This window comes from Heteronotia binoei, chromosome 4 (genome assembly GCF_032191835.1).
Source record: "Heteronotia binoei isolate CCM8104 ecotype False Entrance Well chromosome 4, APGP_CSIRO_Hbin_v1, whole genome shotgun sequence".
NCBI classification, from domain to species: domain Eukaryota; kingdom Metazoa; phylum Chordata; class Lepidosauria; order Squamata; family Gekkonidae; genus Heteronotia; species Heteronotia binoei.
The window spans coordinates 183,564,756-183,585,451 of NC_083226.1; the positions used below are offsets into that span (position 1 = coordinate 183,564,756).

Below are 20,696 nucleotides of genomic sequence, written 5' to 3' on the forward strand. Positions count from 1 at the left end.
ATACTTTTTCCTATTTGCTTCTCCTAACCTGTCACTGTTTGTTTGTTCCCGCAGATGTCGTTCCCCGTGCCATCCACATGCTATGTGGTGCTTGCCGCAGCGGTGGTAGTGTATGCGCAGAGGCACAGTCAGCAAGGTAAGTCTTTCTCCCTCCTCAATTCCCTGGACCCCAAAGAAACCTCTCACTAGGAGACAGTGCTATGGCTGTTCATGACCTGTCCGGCAAGGGTGTCTGTCCATCTCTGAGAGGCTGTTTGCCTGTCCCAAGGGCATCCGGATTCCCACAGATCTCAGCACGTGGTGGTGAAGCAGGCATGGGAATGCATTGTTTTCTGGCCCACGTGTAGCACCATCTCCCCTTGCACAGTAAACGGGATTGTGAATTGCGAGCTGGGTAGGTGGGAAAAGGTCACTCCCAGGGCCAGCCGTAGACTGTCTGGCACCCTAGACCCATGGTCCCCAAACCCCGGGCCATGGACCAGTACCGATCCGTGGCCTGTTTGCAACCGGGCCGTGAGTTGTATAATTATTTCATTATATATTACAATGTAATAGTAGAAATAAAGTGCACCATTGTACCGTCCCAAAACCAGTGTTCCCGCTAAGCTGAGTTAGTGTGAGCTAGCTCAGTTTTTTTAGCCTCTGGCTCACACATTTTTGTCTTCGCTTAGGAAAAATGGCCCCAGAGGACACTTAATTTATGCAGGAGCTCACAACTTTAATGCCAGTCGCTCACAAAGCAGAATTTTTGCTCACAGGACTCCACGCCTTAGAGGGAGCATTGCCCGAAACCATCCCCTCCGCCTCAGAACTGTGGAAAAACTGTCGTCCACAAAACCAGTCCCTGGTGCCAAAACGGTTGGGAACCACTGCCCTAGACAAGGCTAAATTCTGGCATCCCCCCCCCCATCCTCGCTGATAACATCACCGAGTCACATAGGGGCATACAATGTGGTGCCCCCAGAAGGCTGGCACCCTAAGCAATAGCCTAGTTTGCCTAGTGGAAGGCCGGCCCGGATTGTTTCTGCCATCGGCTGAAGCCCTCCCCGTGTGCTGAAATCAGCAGTCCTGTGGGCTCTGCCTTCCTTGTAGGACTTACATGCGCACATACCCTCCCCCCATAATTGCATGTTCAGAAAAGCAGCATCCCATAGAACAGGGCGGGAGCATAGATCAAATTGTTAGCTGCCAGGATCGCAGAGACAGGAGAATTCATGGCCACAACACAGAACTGAAGACAACAAATAGGGCAAGGCCAGGTGGACTGGAATGAACGTGGGCGTGTTTGAAGGACTCTGGCTTGCTTTCGGACTTAGGATACTTTTTAAAATATGCGCTTGTGGGGTGAAGGGGGAGAAACGGGGTTGCAGGGACGCTTTCAGCAGACCCAGAAGGCAGGCTGCTCTGGCAAGGCGCCCTAATGACAGTGTCTCCTCTTGTCTGATGGACGAATTGAAGCATCGTCTGTGAGTGGCAGCTCGGAAGGGGCGAGGAAGAGAGACGGGCAGAACAAGGAGCCGTCTGGCCTTCTCTAAACTCGACTTACCTCTAGGTTGGATTACTGCAATGGGATCTGCACGGGGCTGCCCTTGGGCAGTGTTTGGAAACCTCGACGGGTACAGAATGCTGCAGGCAGGATATTGGATGGAGCGGGTCGTAGGGACTATGTCTTTACAATTTTAGCCCCTCTACGTTCCATGCTTAACCCACATCAATCCGGTTTTTGTCCGGGTCACGGGATGGAGACAGATCTGGTCGCCCCCACAGATGACCTCCGGAGGCACCTGGACAGAGGTGGCTCGGCAGTGCTGATGCTGTTAGACCTGTCGGCGGTGTTCTGCACGGTCGACCATCAGCTACTGACCCGTTACCTCACCGATGCTGGGATTCAGGGGTTGCCCTTGAACTGGCTTTCCTCCTTCCTCCAGGGCTGGGAACAGAAGGCGGCGCGAGGAGACGAACTATCCCGACGACACCCACTTATAAGTGGTGTGCCACAGGGAGCAGTTCTTTCTCCGATGTTATTCAACATCTACATGCGCCTCCTCACCCAGGTTGCCCAGAGGTATGGGCTGGGTTGTCACCAGTACGCGTATAACACCCGTATTATAGCTGGAGAGCCAGTTTGGTGTAGTGGTGAAGTGTGCACACACTTATCTGGGAGAACCGGGTTTGATTCCCCACTCCTCCACTTGCAGCTGCTGGAATGGCCTCGGGTTAGCCGTAGCCCTCACATTGTCCTTGAAAGGGCAGCTTCTGTGAGAGCCAGTTTGGTGTAGTGGTTAAGTGTGAGGCCTCTTTGTCTGGGAGAACCGGGTTTGATTCCCCGCTCCTCCACTTGCAGCTGCTGAAATGGCCTTGGGTCAGCCGTAGCCCTCACACTGTCCTTGAAAGGGCAGCTTCTGTGAGAGCCAGTTTGGTGTAGTGGTTAAGTGTGCGGACTCTTTGTCTGGGAGAACCGGGTTTGATTCCCCGCTCCTCCACTTGCAGCTGCTGGAATGGCCTTGGGTCAGCCATAGCCCTCACATTGTCCTTGAAAGGGCAGCTTCTGTGAGAGCCAGTCTGGTGCAGTGGTTAAGTGTGCGCACTCTTATCAGGGAGAACCGGGTTTGATTCCCCACTCCTCCACTTGCAGCTGCTGGAATGGCCTTGGGTCAGCCAGAGCTCTGGCAGAGGTTGTCCTTGAAAGGGCAGCTGCTGGGAGAGCCCTCTCAGCCCCACCCACCTCACAGAGTGTCTGCTGTGGGGGAGGAAGGTAAAGGAGATTGTGAGGCGCTCTGAGACTCTTCGGAGTGGAGGGCAGGATATAAATCCAATATCTTCATCTACCTCACAGGATGTCTGTTGTAGGGGGGGAGGGAGGTAAAGGAGATTGTGAGCGCTCTGAGGCTATTTGGAGTGGAGGGTGGGATATAAAGCCAATATATTCTTTTTCTCTATCTGATGATGAGCAGCCAGTCCAACTCCACCCCGGAAGATCTATCCGCAGCATTGCAAGCTGTGGTGGAGTACCGCTGGCTGAGTAGACTGAAATTAAATCCGACGAAGATGGAGGTCCTCTATCTGAGTCGCTGCTCACAATCTCCTTTCCCTTCCTCCCCCACAACAGACACCCTGTGAGGTAGATGAAGATATTGGATTTATATCCCGCCCTCCACTCCGAAGAGTCTCAGAGCGGCTCCCAATCTCTTTTCCCTTCCTCCCCCACAGCAGACACCCTGTGAGGTAGATGAAGATATTGGATTTATACCCCGCCCTACACTCCGAAGAGTCTCAGAGCGGCTCACAATCTCCTTTCCCTTCCTCCCCGACAACAGACACCCTGTGAGGTAGATGAAGATACTGGATTTATATCCCGCCCTCCACTCCGAAGAGTCTCAGAGCGGCTCACAATCTCCTTTCCCTTCCTCCCCGACAACAGACACCCTGTGAGGTAGATGAAGATATTGGATTTATACCCCGCCCTCCACTCCGAAGAGTCTCAGAGGGGCTCACAATCTCCTTTCCCTTCCTCCCCCACAACAGACACCCTGTGAGGTACATGAAGATATTGGATTTATATCCCGCCCTCCACTCGGAAGAGTCTCAGAGCGGCTCACAATCTCCTTTCCCTTCCTCCCCCACAACAGACACCCTGTGAGGTAGATGAAGATATTGGATTTATATCCCTCCCTCCACTCCAAAGAGTCTCAGAGAGGCTCACAATCTCCTTTCCCTTTCTCCCCCACAACAGACAACCTGTGAGGTAGATGAAGATATTGGATTTATATCCCGCCCTCCACTCCGAAGAGTCTCAGAGGGGCTCACAATCTCCTTTCCCTTCCTCCCCCACAACAGACACCCTGTGAGGTACATGAAGATATTGGATTTATATCCCGCCCTCCACTCGGAAGAGTCTCAGAGAGGCTCACAATCTCCTTTCCCTTTCTCCCCCACAACAGACAACCTGTGAGGTAGATGAAGATATTGGATTTATATCCCGCCCTCCACTCCGAAGAGTCTCAGAGTGGCTCACAATCTCCTTTCCCTTCCTCCCCCACAACAGACACCCTGTGAGGTAGATGAAGATATTGGATTTATATCCCGCCCTCCACTCCAAAGAGTCTCAGAGAGGCTCACAATCTCCTTTCCCTTCCTCCCCCACAACAGACACCCTGTGAGGTGGGTGGGGCTGGAGAGGGCTCTCCTGGCAGCTGCCCTTTCAAGGACAACCTCTGCCAGAGCTATGGCTGACCCAAGGCCATTCCAGCAGCTGCAAGTGGAGGAGTGGGGAATCAAACCCGGTTCTCCCATATAAGAGCCTGTGCACTTAACCACTACACCAAACTGGCTCTCATAAGAACACCACCTACTGTGGCAATCCTGAGACCTCGGAGTACAGCTAACCGCCAGAATTTAATCGCTGCCTGAAATCGTGATAGTAGCAAATGTAAGTGTTTTTAAATTGTTTTTATGTGTTATGTTTTTATCTTATCGGTCACACGAACGTGCTTGTGTCGACCCTTGGTCTGTGAGGCACCCTGAGCCTGCCTTCAGTGGGGAGAACGGTATATATATTAATTGTAGCGTAGCCTCCAGTGCTTCTCCTCAAAAGACCCTCCCAAGTTTCAAAAAGATTGGACCAGGGGGTCCAATTCTACAAGCCGCAAAAGAAGGTGCCCCTATCCTTCATTATTGCCAATGGAGGGAAGGCATTTTAAAGGTGTGCGGTCCCTTTCAATGTGATGGCCAGAACTCCCTTTGGAGTGCTAGGGTTGTCAGGTCTCTCCTTGCCACCAGCAGGGGATGGGGAAGGGGAGGTTTGCCAGGTCCAGTTTGAGAAGCAAGTGGAGGTTTGGAGAAGACAGTGACCTCAGGGAGGACAGAGAGCCAGTTGGGGGCAGTAGTGAAGTGCGTGGACTCTTATCTGGGAGAACGAGGTTTGATTCCCCACTCCTCCACTTGCAGCTGCTGAAGTGACCTTGATTCAGATATAATTCTGTCAGAGCTGTTCTCTCGAGAGCAGTTTCTGTTAGAGCTCTCTCAGCAGAGGTCCATCAGTGGCTATATATGGAGCAGAGGTCCATCAGTGGCTATTAGCCACTATGGGTATTGATGGAACTCTCTGTCTGGAGCAGTGATACTCTTTATACTTGGTGCTAGGGAGGGGTGGAAGGGCTTCAAGTGTCTTCCTGGCCTCACTGATGGACCTCGTGATGGCACTTGGGTTTTTTGGCCCCTGTGTGACACAGAGTGTTGGACTGGATGGGCCATTGGCCTGATCCAACATGGCTTCTCTTATGTTCTTCTTTCTGGGGCAGGGACGCTCTGTCTTCTTGGTGCTTGGGGGGGGGGGGGCAACAGTGGAAGGGCTTCTAGTGTCCTGGCCCCACTGATGGACCTCCTAATGGCAACTGGATATTTTGGCCACTGTGTGACACAGTGTGTTGGACTGGATGGGCCATTGGCCTGACCCAACATGGCTTCTCTTATGTTCTTGTGTTTGAGGCAGTGATGCTCTGTATTCTTGGTCCTTGGGGGAGGGCAACAGTGGGAGGGCTTCTATTGTCCTGGCCCCACTGGTGGAACTCCTGATGGCACCTGGTTATTTTGGCCACTGTGTGACACAGTGTATTGGACTGGATGGGCCATTGGCCTGACCCAACATGGCTTCTCTTATGTTGTTATGTCTGGGGCAGTGATGCTCTGTATTCTTGGTGCTTGGTGGGGGGGGGAGGCAACAGTGGGAGGGCTTTAGTGTCCTGGCCCCTCTGATGGATCTCCGGATGGCACCTTGGGGTTTTGGCTACTGTGTGACACAGAGTGTGGGACTAGATGGGCCATTGGCCTGATCCAACATGGCTTCTCTTACGTTCTTCTGTCTGGGGCAGTGATGCTCTGTCTTCTTGGTGCTTGAGGGGGCACAGTGGGAGGCCTTCTAGTGTCCTGGCCCCACTGATGGACCTTCTAATGGCACCTGGGGTTTTTGGCCACTGTGTGACACAGAGTGTTGGACTGGATGGGCCATTGGCCTGATCCAACATGGCTTCTCTTACGTTCTTCTTTCTGGGGCAGTGATGCTCTGTCTTCTTGGTGTTTGGGGGGGGCGTGAGGGCAACAGTGGAAGGGCTTCTAGTGTCCTGATGGACCTCCTGATGGCACCTGGATATTTTCTAGTATCCACTGATATTTTCTAGTGTCCACTGATGGACCTCCTGATGGCACCTGGATATTTTCGCCACCATGTGACACAGAGTGTAGGACTGGAGGGGCCACTGGCCTGATCCAACATGGCTTCTCTTATGTTCTTATGTGACACAGAGTGTTGGACTGGATGGGCCATTGGCCTGATCCAACAGGGCTTCTCTTATGTGACACAGAGTGTTGGACTGGATGGGCCACTGGCCTGATCCAACAGGGCTTCTCTTATGTTCTTATGTGACACAGAGTGTTGGACTGGATGGGCCATTGGCCAGATCCAACATGGCGTCTCTTATGTTCTTATGTGACACAGAGTGTTGGACTGGATGGGCCACTGGCCTGATCCAACAGGGCTTCTCTTATGTTCTTATGTGACACAGAGTGTTGGACTGGAGGGGCCATTGGCCAGATCCAACATGGCGTCTCTTACGTTCTTACATTCTTCCCTGCTTCACAGGGTGTCTGTTGTGGGGAGGGGAAGGGAAAGAAGATTGTAAGTGGCTCTGAGGCTCCTTTGGGTAGTGAAAGGATCCAATCTTGTTGTCTTCTTCAGTGGGGTACAAGGAATCCACCCTCCTGAGGAGCCATTTTCTCCAGGGAAACCGATCTCTGTAGTCTGTAGAGGAGTTATAATTCATAGGGGGATGCCCGGATCCCACCTGGTGGGTGGCATCCCTACTTCTAATGTCTTGGACCTCCGCAGAGCCCCCGCTTGGGCATCTCTTTGCCATTTCCCCGCATCTCCAGCTCGCTCCCTGCCTCTCCGTCTCCATAATTGAGTTCTCCTGGATCTTTCCCGTGCCTCCCAACTTGCTTCCTGACTTCTCTATTTTTAAATTCTCTGCTATTGATCAACACCTTTGCCGAATTAATGCGCGTTTAAATAATAATTATGTTTTCGCCGCAGAGACTAGACAGGGAGGGAGATAAACACCCTCGGAAATGAATGCTCCCGTTCGGGCCGCATGCAGAGGTTAACGTATTGACGGGTGTCCGAGCCGCTGCAATCCCGTAGCTTAGTAACCAGCACAGAGCAATTAGCCTCAATCATTACCCGGCAGAAGGAGGGAGGTTTTCACTTTGCCCTTCCGTCTCCCTCCTTCTCCGGGTGCTAATCTCGGGCAATCAGTTCTGCTGCAAAGCCCCCTGGGAAAGCAGCCCCATTTGCAAAGGCTGATTGCACTGGGGGCAGGATGACACCTTTGACAGCCAGCCGGCTTCCCAGCTGATGTGTCCCCCCCCAACCCCCCGCAACCACTCCAACCACTGCGTGGCTCTCAGCCTCCATTTCAGCAGCTCTTTTGCATCGCTAAGTCTGCAGAAGAAAGTCTTAGTCTACCTTGGATTGAATTCTTTCTTTTTTTTTAATTTGGGCTCTCTCAATTGGAATTAAACAAGCCAAGGAGCATCCTGACAGCGCCCTGAACGAAGGACCTCAGTGGACTCTTTGGTCTTTCTGTGCCTTTCTTGACACCAAAAAACCTGCTGTGTCTTAGAGAGTCATCCGTCTCTGGATGCTCTGGAACCAGGCAAGTGTTAAAACAGGGGTGTCGAACTCATTTGTTATGGGGGCCGGATCTGACATAAACGAGACCTTGTTGGGCCGGGCCGTGTGTGTACCTTTTGAAGATTAGGCGACAGAGATATAAATTTTATAAAGAAAACAGACAAACACAATTTGAAAAAAAAAGCACCTTAAAACATGCTTAAATATTTAGCATCCATTGGTCATTGCTTTCTTTGTATTTCTCCCATGGGATCCTTGGAACTGGGCAAAGGAAGCTCTGACTCTTTCCTTCCTTCCCCAGGGGATGGGGGGAGCCTCAGCCAATAGAAGGAAGAGAGGCTTGGCTCAGTAGCTCTGCTGAGCAATTGAGAGAGCCTGGCAAAGCAAGAAGAAAAAGAAGAATTGCAGATTTATACCCCGCCCTTCTCTCTGGATCAGAGACTCAGAGCGGCTTACAATTTCCTATATCTTCTCCCCTCACAACAGACACCCTGTGAGGTGGGTGGGGCTGAGAGGGCCCTCACAACAGCTGCCCGTTCAAGGACAATTCCTGCAATAACTATTGCTAACCCAAGGCCATTCCAGCAGGTGCAAGCGGAGGAGTGCGGAATCAAACCCGGTTCTCCCAGATAAGAGACCACACACTTAACCACTACACCAAACTGGCACCAAGCTATTCCTCCCCCACTTCCTCCCCAAGTGAGGAGCCTCAGCAAATGGATAAAATGGAGGTTTTGCTCTGTAGCTCCAGTACGATTGAGCAAACCTGGCAAAGCAAGCTGTTATGCAGAAGGAAGCAAGATATAGGAAGAAGGAAGCAGATGACAGCCAGTTGCTTGGGAGGCTGATAGGAGCCCTCCGGGGGACTGATTCGGCCCCCAAACTGCATGTTTAAGAACATAAGAGAAGCCATGTTAGATCAGGCCAATGGCCCATCCAGTCCAACATTCTGTGTCACACAGCGGCCAAATATATATATATATATATATATATATATATATATACACACACACACTGTGGCTAATAGCCACTGATGGACCTCTGCTCCATATTTTTATCTAACCCCTTCTTGAAGGTGGCTATGCTTGTGGACGCCACCACCTCCTGTGGCAGTGAATTCCACATGTTAATCACCCTTTGGGTGAAAAAGTACTTCCTTTTATCCGTTTTAACCTTTCTGCTCAGCAATTTCATCGAATGCCCACGAGTTCTTGTATTGTGAGAAAGGGAGAAAAGTACTTCTTTCTCTACTTTCTCCATCCCATGCATTATCTTGTAAACTTCTATCATGTCACCCCTCAGTCGACGTTTCTCCAAGCTAAAGAGCCCTAAGCGTTTCAACCTTTCTTCATAGGGAAGGTGTTCCAGCCCTTTAATCATTTTAGTTGCCCTTTTCTGAACTTTCTCCAATGCTATAATATCCTTTTTGAGGTGCGGCGACCAGAACTGCACACAGTACTCCAAATGAGACCGCACCATCGATTTATACAGAGGCATTATGATACTGGCTGATTTGTTTTCAATTCCCTTCCTAATAATTCCCAGCATGGCGTTGGCCTTTTTTATTGCAAACGCACACTGTCTTGACATTTTCAGTGAATTATCTACCATGACCCCAAGATCTCTCTCTTGGTCTGTCTCTGCCAGTTCACACCCCATCAACTTGTATTTGTAGCTGGGATTCTTGGCCCCAATGTGCATTACTTTGCACTTGGCCACATTGAACCGCATCTGCCACGTTGACGCCCACTCACCCAGCCTCAACAGATCCCTTTGGAGTTCCTCACAATCCTCTCTGGTTCTCACCACCCTGAACAATTTAGTGTCATCCGCAAATTTGGCCACTTCACTGCTCACTCCCAACTCTAAATCATTTATGAACAAGTTAAAGAGGATGGGACCCAGTACCGAGCCCTGCGGCACCCCACTGCTTACCGTCCTCCACTGCGAAGACTGCCCATTTATACTCACTCTCTGCTTCCTATTACTCAGCCAGTTTTTGATCCACAAGAGGACCTGTCCTTTTACTCCATGACTCTCAAGCTTTCTAAGGAGCCTTTGATGAGGAACTTTATCAAAAGCTTTCTGGAAGTCAAGGTAAACAACATCTATCGGGTCTCCTTTGTCCACATGTTTGTTCACCCCCTCAAAGAAATGTAACAGGTTAGTGAGGCAAGATCTTCCCTTGCAGAACCCATGCTGAGTCTTCCTCAATAACCCGTGTTCATCAATGTGCCTACTCATTCTGTCCTTGATAATGGTTTCTACCAACTTTCCCGGTACTGAAGTCAGACTGACTGGCCTGTAATTTCCCGGATCTCCTCTGGAACCCTTTTTAAAGATGGGGGTGACATTTGCTACCTTCCAGTCCTCAGGAACGGAGGCAGATTTCAATGAAAGATTACAGATTTTTGTTAGAAGATCCACAAGTTCAACTTTGAGTTCTTTCAGAACTCTCGGATGTATGCCATCCGGACCCGGTGACTTATTAGTTTTTAATTTGTCTATCAGTTGTAGGACCTCCTCTTTTGTCACCTCAATCTGACTCAGGTCTTTCAACACCCCTTCCAATATTAGTGGTTCTGGGGCGGGCAAACACTTCTCATCTTCCACGGTGAAGACGGAGGCAAAAAATGCATTCAGCTTCTCAGCCATTTCCCCATCCTCCTTCAGTAATCCTTTTACCCCATGGTCATCCAAGGGCCCCACTGTTTGACGCCCCTGTGCTAGAGGGTGGGGTGCTGATGATCTGGAGATGGCTTCCCAGACTAAACTTGGCCCCAACACCTGGTGATATAGGCCCAGGTGGGGATGTTTGGTCTCCTGTTTGGTGCAGGAGAACCGGCCATGAAATGAAAATGGTTGCTATGTAAACAGGTGACCAGAGAATTTATGATGTCACCCACCCTGAGCCTGTTCTACGGGAAGGGCGGGCTAAAAATCAAATAAATAAATAAATGGAGACACTTTCCATGAGAGGGAATATTTCTGCTTTGCTTGCTCTACAGGGAGAAGCAACATGGTAGGTTGAATATAGGAAGGAGCAAGAGAGAAGTGTTGGAGAATGCCCAGGGGGAGACGTGGGTTCAAATCCTGCTCAGCTGCCTGACCCCAAAGTGGCAAACAGCATTTCCCTGGGCTTGTAAGAAAGGGCCATGAAAACTAAGCATTGATTCTCTTCCTGTCCTCCTTCCTGTGATCTGCCTAAATTCACAGAATCAACATTGTTGCCAGATGGTCATCCAACTTCTATTTGAAAAAAGGTTAACAAGATTCTGCATGGGATAGAGAAGGTAGAGAAAGAAGTCCTTTTCTCCCTTTCTCACAGTACAAGAACTCGTGGGCATTCAATGAAATTGCTTAGCAGTTGGGTTAGAACTGGTAAAAGGAAGTCCTTCACCCAAAGAATGATTAACATGTGGAATTCACTGCCGCAGGAGGTGGTGGTGGCTACAAACAGAGGCAGCTTCAAGAGGGGATTGGATCAACATCTGCAGCAGTGGTCCATCAGTGGCTATTAACCACAGGATATTGTTGGAACTCTCTATTGTTGGAACTCTCTATATGGGGCAGTGATGCCCTGTCTTCTGGGTGCTTGGGGGGACACAGTGGGAGGACTTCTAGTGTCCTGGCCCCTCTGATGGACCTCCTGAGGGCACCTGGGGGGTTTTGTGACACAGAGTGTTGGACTGGATGGGCCACTGGCCTGATCCAACAGGGCTTCTCTTATGTTCTTATGTCTGGGGCAGTGATGCTCTGTATTCTGGGTGCTTGGGGGCACAGTGGGAGGACTTCTAGTGTCCTGGCCCCACTGGTGGACCTCCTGAGGGCACCTGGGGGGGTTGGCCACTGTGTGACACAGAGTGTTGGACTGGATGGGCCATTGGGCTGATCCAACATGGTTCTCTTATGTTCTTCTGTGACACAGAGTGTTGGACTGGATGGGCCACTGGCCTGATCCAACAGGGCTTCTCTTCTGTTCTTATGTGACACAGAATGTTGGACTGGAGGGGCCACTGGCCTGATCCAACAGGGCTTCTCTTATGTTCTTTTGTGACACAGAGTGTTGGACTGGAGGGGCCACTGGCCTGATCCAACAGGGCTTCTCTTATGTTCTTATGTGACACAGAGTGTTGGACTGGGTGGGCCATTGGCCTGATCCAACAGGGCTTCTCTTCTGTTCTTATGTGACACAGAGTGTTGGACTGGATGGGCCACTGGCCTGATCCAACATGGCTTCTCTTATGTTCTTATGTGACACAGAGTGTTGGACTGGATGGGCCATTGGCCTGATCCAACATGGCTTCTCTTATGTTCTTCTGTGACACAGAGTGTTGGACTGGGTGGGCCATTGGCCTGATCCAACAGGGCTTCTCTTATGTTCTTATGTGACACAGAGTGTTGGACTGGGTGGGCCATTGGCCTGATCCAACATGGCTTCTCTTAAGTTCTTTAAAACCTCCAAAGAAGGAGTGCCAACCACCTCTTGAGGAAGCCTCTTCCATTGACCAAAGGTGCACGTGGAGGAGTGGGGAATCAAACCCGGTTCTCCCAGATTAGAGTCCGCACTCCTAACCACAACACCAAACTGGCTCTGAGGAAGGAAGACTCCCCTGCAGGGGACCAAAGGCCGGCACCACTACTGCTGAGAGGCTCAGGAAAGAAACAGCCACTCCCCCAATAGAAGCTGCTGCAGCAGAAGCTGATGGAGCAGAGTAGCTGGACCGTGGTGGGATCAACAATAATTCACTCTGCCAGTTGAGCCAGAAAGAGAACAAACATGGTGGGGAGAGTTTCTGTTACTGCTCAAAGAAGCATTTCAGGAACTGCAGCTCCTGGCACTTTGTTTTCAGCTGCAGGCAACTCTTCCGCTGACGAATCCATGCTGTCACTCAGCACAGAGTGACCTACAACAAGTGGCATCCTTTTATGCCATGCGCCCCACATGCTGCTTTGGGGTTCTTTTACCAGTAGAGGAGGCATCACCTGGGTAGGAAAAGGAAGCAGAGGCTCATTTGCAGATTCCTGTTTCGGAGGTCAGCACCTCTGGGTGACTCCCTGAGGCTGGAGAATGGGGTGTGAACTGGCAGAGACTGACCAAGAGAGAGATCTTGGGGTTGTGGTAGATAATTCATTGAAAATGTCAAGGGTAATAAAGTTCCCTGCCGATTGGTGTTTTTGCAAATTACAGAAGGACAAGTGGCCAAGTTTGCGGATGACACTAAATTGTTCAGGGTGGTAAGAACCAGAGAGGATTGTGAGGCACTCCATAGGGATCTGTTGAGGCAGGATGGAGAAAGTAGAGAAAGAAGTCCTTTTCTCCCTTTCTCACAATACAAGAACTCGTGTGCAAGCCCAGAAACTCATAAGAACATAAGAGAAGCCCTGTTGGATCAGGCTAATGGCCCATCAAGTCCAACACTCTGTGTCACACAGTGGCCAATATATATGTGTGTGTGTATGTATGTGTGTGGCAACACACACATACACACACATATATACATACTGTGGCTAATAGCCACTGATGGACCTCTGCTCCATATTTTTATCCAATCCCCTCTTAAAGCTGGCTATGCTTGTAGCCGCCACCACCTCCTGTGGCAGTGAACTCGCGGGCATTCGATGAAATTACTGAGCAGTCAGGTTAAAACAAATAAAAGGAAGTACTTCTTCACCCAAAGGGGTGATTAAAACAGATAAAAGGAAGTACTTCTTCACCCAAATGGGTGATTAACATGTGGAATTCACTGCCACAGGAGGTGGTGGCGGCTACAAGCATAGCCAGCTTCAAGAGGAGGTTAGATAAAAATATGGAGCAGAGGTCCATTTTTTTTGCCCACTGTGTGACACAGAGTGTTGGACTGGATGGGCCATTGGCCGGATCCAACATGGCTTCTCTTATGTTCTTATGTATCTGAGGAAGTAATAAATGAATAAAATAAATAAATATATATATATGAACCATTAACTTCCTAGTCTATGTATCTGAGGAAGTGTGCCTGCTGCATGCAGAAGCTCATACCTTGAATTAAATTGTTGGTCTAAAAGATGTAAATTGTTGGTCTTAAAGGAGCCACCTGGACTCAAGATTTGTTCTATGGTTTCAGACCAACACGGCTGCCCGCTTGGATCTATGCGGTGAGGTGAACATGTTTTGAAAAATGAGTGATGGTGGAGGCATACTAAGCAAATAGTTCCTGTGTCTGCATATCTGTTGAAATTCTTCATCCGGTTCCATGAAGAGAAGTTTTATTGTGTGTGACCTTTTTGCTAAGTAATGGAAAGCTGGAGGCAGCTCTGGGAAAGTGAACAGGCTCTCAGGGGATTAAAAATCAGTGGCCCCCTGAGACTTCCGGGGTTGGAAAATGGCGAGCTGAGTTGCTTTCCCTAACGGGGGCAGGCTGGCACTTCTGTTCAGGGTAGTAAAAGGCAAATTAATGCCTTCTGCCTACATTTCTCAGCTAGAGAATTGTCCAAGATATGCACAGATACTTTGAGGAGACTTACCTTGGCTGAAAGGGAATCCCGAGGGATCTCCAGAGAGAAGTTGCACAGATGAACAATAAGATGCCAGACAGATGTTGGAAATGTAAAAAACATGAAGGTTCTTTCTACCATATGTGGTGGACTTGTGAAAGAGTGAAAAAGTATTGCCAGATGATTCAACAAGAGGTTTCTAAGATCTAGGGATACAAATTTAACAAAGTTGCAGAGACTTTTCTGTTGGGATTACAAAATTTCCAAAAGAAGATAGAATTTGAATCTGGTACTTATTCTCAGCTGCTAGGACATTGTATGTGCAGTTGTGGAAGCAAGAACAAATACCAGAGAAATGGGATTGGATTGTAAAAGTTATGACATGGAGTGAAATGGACAAGCTAACAAGAACCTTAAGAGACTATGATTTAGAAGTACTTAAGATGGAGTGGAAAAAGTTCAGAAGATACGTAGAAAAAGAGTGGAAAATAAAAGGACATTGGACAATTTTTGATAATGACTAAGTACAAGAGGGAGGAGGATATTAATTTTGGTTCTTATTAATCAAGGGTACCTTTAATATTAAGATTTTAAGTATATAACACTGGCGGGGGTTAAGTAACGGGGGGAGGGGTGGGTAGAAAGTAATATATGGGATAGATTAAAAAAAAAGTAATTATTAATGTTGTAAGAAATTGAAATTTATTATCATATGTTACTAATAAAATTGTTTGAAACAAAAAATCAGTGGCCCTGGATCAAAAAAGTGAAGAAGATTCAGAGTGGGTAGCGAGTATGGTTTCGGTGCTGTTAAATATTGTAAGATCCGCTTGGCAGTTGCCAAAATCTGGTCTGATAATATCTCTATTTGCAGTATTTTTGTATGTGATTTTTTTTCCCCTTGGAAGTGAAATTTTAAAAATAAGTTATTAGTTACTTTGGCAAAGGATGCACAAAGAGAGACAGAGAGAGATTGCATCTGTCTTCAGGGCCGGCTCACCCACTAGGCTATTGCCTAGGATGCCGGGAAGGGGGGGCCGAATTTGGCTCCCCCCGCCCAAGACAATTGTCTGTCTCCCCACCGCCTCCACCACCACAGCCCTCCCCCTCCCTTACCTTCCCCAGGGCTCCGCCGCCTCCCCCCGCCCGCGCAATCAGAGGAGTGATGAGGCTCAGCCTTACCCACTTCGCAAAAGGCCTGGTCTTCTTCTAAGTTGTCTGAAGAGCACACTGGAGGAGTTTTGCCCTTCCCTCGCTTCCAGTTCCGGAAGTGAGGGGGGGAAAGCCACCTCCAGCTCGCTCTTCAAACAACGTGGAAGAAGATCGTGCCAGGGGGCGTTGGTGACAGAACACGGCGCTGCATTACGGCACTGTGGAGACCAGGTGGGGGCGTCGGGCAAGTAGGCCTAGGGGCAGCACTGTTTGTCGTAAAGGTAAAGGTAGCTCCCTGTGCAAGCACCTGTTGTTTTCTACTCTGGGGTGACATCGCTTTCACGACATTTTCTTTGCAGGGGAAGACTGAGGGTGGCTGCAACTGCGTGTGGTGCCCACAGTCATAGAATCATAGAGTTGGAAGGGACCTTTAGGGTCATCTAGTCCAACCCCCTGCACAATGCAGGAAACTCACAAACACTTCTCCCTAAATTCACAGGATCTTCATTGCTGTCAGAGGGCCTTTTAGCCTCTGTTTAAAAACGTCAAAGGAAGGAGAGCCCACCACCTCCCCACGAAGCCTGTTCCACTGAAGAACTGCTCTAACTCATAGAATCATAGAGTTGGAAGGGGCCTCCAGGGTCATCTAGTCCACCCCCTGCACAATGCAGAAAACTCACAAACACCTCCCCTAACTTCACAGGATCTTCATTGCTGTCAGATGGCCATCTAGCCTCTGTTGAAAAATCTCCAAGGAAGGAGAGCCCACCACCTCCCGGTCCAAGGGCCAAGTCCAGCCCTTCACTCTGAAGCGACACTTCTCGCCAAGGAGACCTGTTGGCACCAGCTAGCGGAACAGGAGGCTGGTGACGGGGTGGGGAGGGCAGCAGCCCCGGAAGGCTAAACCAGGGTTAGATTATCAATTAGGCCAAATAAGCACTGGCCTATGGGCTCCCACACCCTTAGGGTCCCCGGGCCAGCTTCCCCCCCCCCCCGGTTTTTCCTCTGCTTGAAGCCCTCCCAGCCTGCACACGCAGCCAGCAAGAAGAAGAAGATATTGGATTTATATCCCGCCTTCCACTCCGAAGAGTCACAGAGCGGCTCACAATCTCCTTTCCCTTCCTCACCCACAACAGACACCCTGTGAGGTAGATGAAGATATTGGATTTATATCCCGCCCTCCACTCCGAAGAGCCTCAGAGCGGCTCACAATCTCCTTGACCTTCCTCCCCCACAACAGACACCCTGTGAGGTAGATGAAGATATTGGATTCATATCCCGCCCTCCACTCCGAAGTGTCTCAGAGCGGCTCACAATCTCCTTTCCCTTCCTGCCCACAACAGTCACCCTGTGAGGTAGATGAAGATATTGGATTCATATCCCACCCTCCACTCCAGTCCCAGAGCGGCTCACAATCTCCTTTCCCTTCCTCCCCCACAACAGACACCCTGTGAGGTAGATGAAGATATTGGATTTATATCCCGCCCTCCACTCCGAAGAGTCTCAGAGCGGCTCACAATCTCCTTTCCCTTCCTCCCCCACAACAGACACCCTGTGAGGTAGATGAAGATATTGGATTTATATCCCGCCCTCCACTCCAAAGAGTCTCAGAGTGTCTCACAATCTCCTTTCCCTTCCTCCCCCAAAACAGACACCCTGTGAGGTAGATGCAGATATTGGATTTATATCCCGCCCTCCACTCCAAAGAGTCTCAGAGTGGCTCACAATCTCCTTTCCCTTCCTCCCCCACAACAGACACCCTGTGAGGTAGATGAAGATATTGGATTTATATCCCGCCCTCCACTCCAAAGAGTCTCAGAGTGGCTCACAATCTCCTTTCCCTTCCGCCCCCACAACAGACACCCTGTGAGGCAGGTGGGGCTGGAGAGGGCTCTCACAGCAGCTCCCTTTCAAGGACAACCTCTGCCAGAGCTATGGCTGACCCAAGGCCATTCCAGCAGCTGCGAGTGGAGGAATGGGGAATCAAACCCGGTTCTGCCAGATAAGAGTCCGCACACTTCACCACTACACCAAACTGAGCCCTCTTTGCCCAACTTGCAAAGTTTGCCTCTCTCTGCCTCTTCCCCGCAGCTTTGTCAAAGGGCCTCCAAATCTGAGATCATTTGCGAGGGGGCCTCCCAAGATTTCGACTGCCTAGGGGCCTCCACAGAGTTTGAACTGGCCCTGAGCTATGCAGAGGGGGTGTTGAGCAGAGAGGGCAACAGGAAGTGAATGGTGGGCGAGAGGAGTGGGGGGACGGGAGGGATGTTGGCATTTGATTATCCCAACATTATCCCGGGGCCGTTGATCCCGCAGCACTGGAACGCTGTGAGCGGCACTGGCATTTTAGCCTCAGGTGCAGAAAGTTAATTGTGCCGCTTCACTTTCTTTATGGGGACACTGCTGTTGGCGCGGTTCAGGAGAAATTAGTTCCACTGCCTGCCTCGCGTGATGGGGGGGGGTGTGTGCCATAGCAGCGAGTGTCTCTTGGCTCTGTGTGCCTTTGCCCAAGAGGCGTACCATTCCGCCAAGTTCTGTGCTGAGAGTCTAAATTCCACACGCCTGGTAAATGATGCAACCTGACCACATTTATATGCTTTGCCTTCCTCTTCTTTGCAATAAGAACGGTTGCCATTTTTATTTTTACTGGTTTATGGAGCTTTGTTATGCTAAAGTTTGGTGAGAGCCAGTTTGGTGTAGTGGTTAAGCGCACAGACTATTATCTGGGAGAACTGGGTTTGATTCCCCACTCCTCCACTTGCACCTGCTGGAATGGCCCTGGGTCAGCCAGAGCTTTCATAGGAGTCGTTCTTGAAAGGGCCGCTGCTGTAAGAGCTCTCTCAGCCCCACCTACCTCACAGGGTGTCTGTTGCAGGAGGGGGGAGGAAGGTAAAGGAGACTGTGAGCCGCTTTGAGACTCTGAGATTCAGAGTATAGGGCAGGATATAAATCCTCTGCTCTGCTCACGACCTGAGTTCAATCCCAGCGGAAGCTGGTTTCAGGTAGCCGGCTCCAGGTGGACAGCCTTCCATCCTTCCGAGGTTGGAAAAATGAGTCCCCAGCTTGCTGGGGGGAAAGGGTAGATGACTGGGGAAGGCAAGGGCAAACCACCCTGTAAAAAGCCTGCTGTGAAAACGTTGTGAAAGCAACGTCACCCCAGAGTTGGAAACGACTGATGCTTGCACAGGGGACTTTTTACCTTTTTATAAATCCAATATCATCATCTTTTTCTATGTGTTGCGGGGGCATGGGGGGCACGTCCTCTTCCTGGACTCCTGCAACACTGGCCAGCCACAACCGGCGATTTCAGCCAGCATCGCTCCGTTAGGGCTTGAAACTTGCTGTTTTGTTATCATTCCCAAAAAAGAAAAGGGAAAAAAAAAGTCCCAAGAAGCAAAATTCTGTGCCCAAAACCGCATTCTGTTCCTGTGCGCTCTTGTAGAGTTGGAGCTGTCGCTCTTGTTTTAATGTGCCAATGTAAACACAAGCGCAGGGGTTTGGGATTGGGGCCCACACTGGGGAGAGAGAGAGAGCTGCGGAAGGTTGGGGAGTTCGCCAGGCTTTTGTATTTATTTACCTTGTTTAAATTTTTTCCTACCCCAGTCTTTGGTCCTCGGAACCTCCCAAGAGCAGCTTACAAAAAGGCCAAATTTAGAGCAGTGTTGTCACAGTGCGGGTTGCAAAAGAATTATCGCGGAAAGCCAGCCAGCGGATAAATAAATCAGCAGGCTAATATAAGTAACTGCCCAACTAATCAACTCAGGAGGGGGTCAATTAGTTTAAATCAAAGCTCTGCCCAAATGACAATGGTTTCAACCAGTTTTCTCAAGACCAGCGGTGAGGAAGCCAAGGGTGTCCCTGGGTGCGGGAGGAGATGCCACCGGTACAGTAACCTTTGTTGGCGTAATATCGAACATGTAAAGGGACCGATCCATCCGTCAACTGGCTGTTTGCAAATACATTAAGCGCCTTCTAGAAGCCAAATATAAAAATTTTGCAACAGTTTCCATTCCCAATTGGTTCCGAGTTGACACCAGGGAGACAAGGTTATATGCTCTCTACATGGGGCTACCCTCGACGCCGACTCGGAAACTACAGCAAGTGCGGAACGCTGCGGCACGGCTGTTGATGAGGCTCCCTCGATGGGAGCACATTCGGCCAGTGCTGAAAGAGCTGCACTGGCTACCTATTGTGTTCCGATTCCGTTTCAAGGTGTTGGTATTGACCTTTAAAGCCCTTCATGGTCAGGGACCTGTTTATCTGCGGGACCGCCTTTCCCCATATATCCCCCAGAGAGCACTGCGTTCAGGGACAAAAAAATCTGCTGTCCACCCCTGGACCAAAGGAGGCCAGGTTGCGTTTGACACGAGCCAGGGCCTTCTCGGTGGCAGCACCAGAGTTATGGAATGCTCTCCCGGAGGCCATAAGGGCCCTGCAGGACCTTCCTATGTTCCGCAGGGGCCTGTAAGACTGAATTGTTTCGACAGACCTTCGAAGCTTAAACGGAGAGAGAGCTGCCACCTGACATCAGCCAGAGCTCCCGGTGACCAACCGTCTGAAAAGCAGAACCGCCAGCATAGTAATGGTACAGCGCCGTGGAATAGTTTTTAAAATTTTAATTGTATTAATGTTTTATAGATTTTATTTACTTATTGTTTTAAATCGTGTAGTAAGCCGCCCTGAGTCCGCTTGTGGAGAGGGCGGGATAAAAGTCTAATGTAAATAAAGAAAAATATTTGTCGCGCTTCGCTGTTTGCTCACTCAGACGGGGGTCAATGAGTTTGGAGCACAGGTAAGAGTAGAAAGTACAGTTGAGGAACACATGTTCTAAAGTTTCTGTCTCTGGACATGCGTGACAGCACAATCCGCTAGCGTGGGGAGTTTTATGGAATCTTCCGTGAGATATCGCAGATGGTAGCACATTGAACCAATCTAGTGAATAGGCTCTGTGTTGCCAGGGGGCCGTTACGCAGGTGAGATATTCAGCCCTATAAAAGGAAAGGTCCCCTGTGCAAGCACCAGTCGTTTCCGACTCTGGGGTGACGTTGCTTTCACAACGTTTTCACGGCAGACTTTTTACGGGGTGGTGAGAACCAGAGAGGATTGTGAGGCACTCCAAAGGGATCTGTTGAGGCTAGGTGAGTGGGCATCAACATGGCAGCTGAGGTTCAATGTGGCCAAGTGCAAAGTAATGCACCTTGGGGCCAAGAATCCCAGCTACAAATACAAGTTGATGGAGTGTGAACTGGCAGAGACTGACCAAGAGAGAGATCTTGGGGTCGTGGTAGAGAACTCACTGAAAATGTCAAGACAGTGTGCGTTTGCAATAAAAAAGACCAACGCCATGCTGGGAATTATTAGGAAGGGAATTGAAAACAAA

General features: G+C 49.8%; 1 protein-coding gene across 1 annotated transcript in view; it reads left to right on the forward strand.

The window, feature by feature from the left end:
* CNTFR (ciliary neurotrophic factor receptor) overlaps window positions 1-20,696 on the forward strand; it is a 761,181-nt gene that overhangs the window by 425,032 nt on the left and 315,453 nt on the right. Inside the window, exon 3 of the mRNA XM_060236258.1 lies at window positions 55-136. Within this exon, the coding sequence (XP_060092241.1) occupies window positions 55-136 (82 nt within the window). The remainder of the gene's footprint in view (window positions 1-54; window positions 137-20,696) is intronic.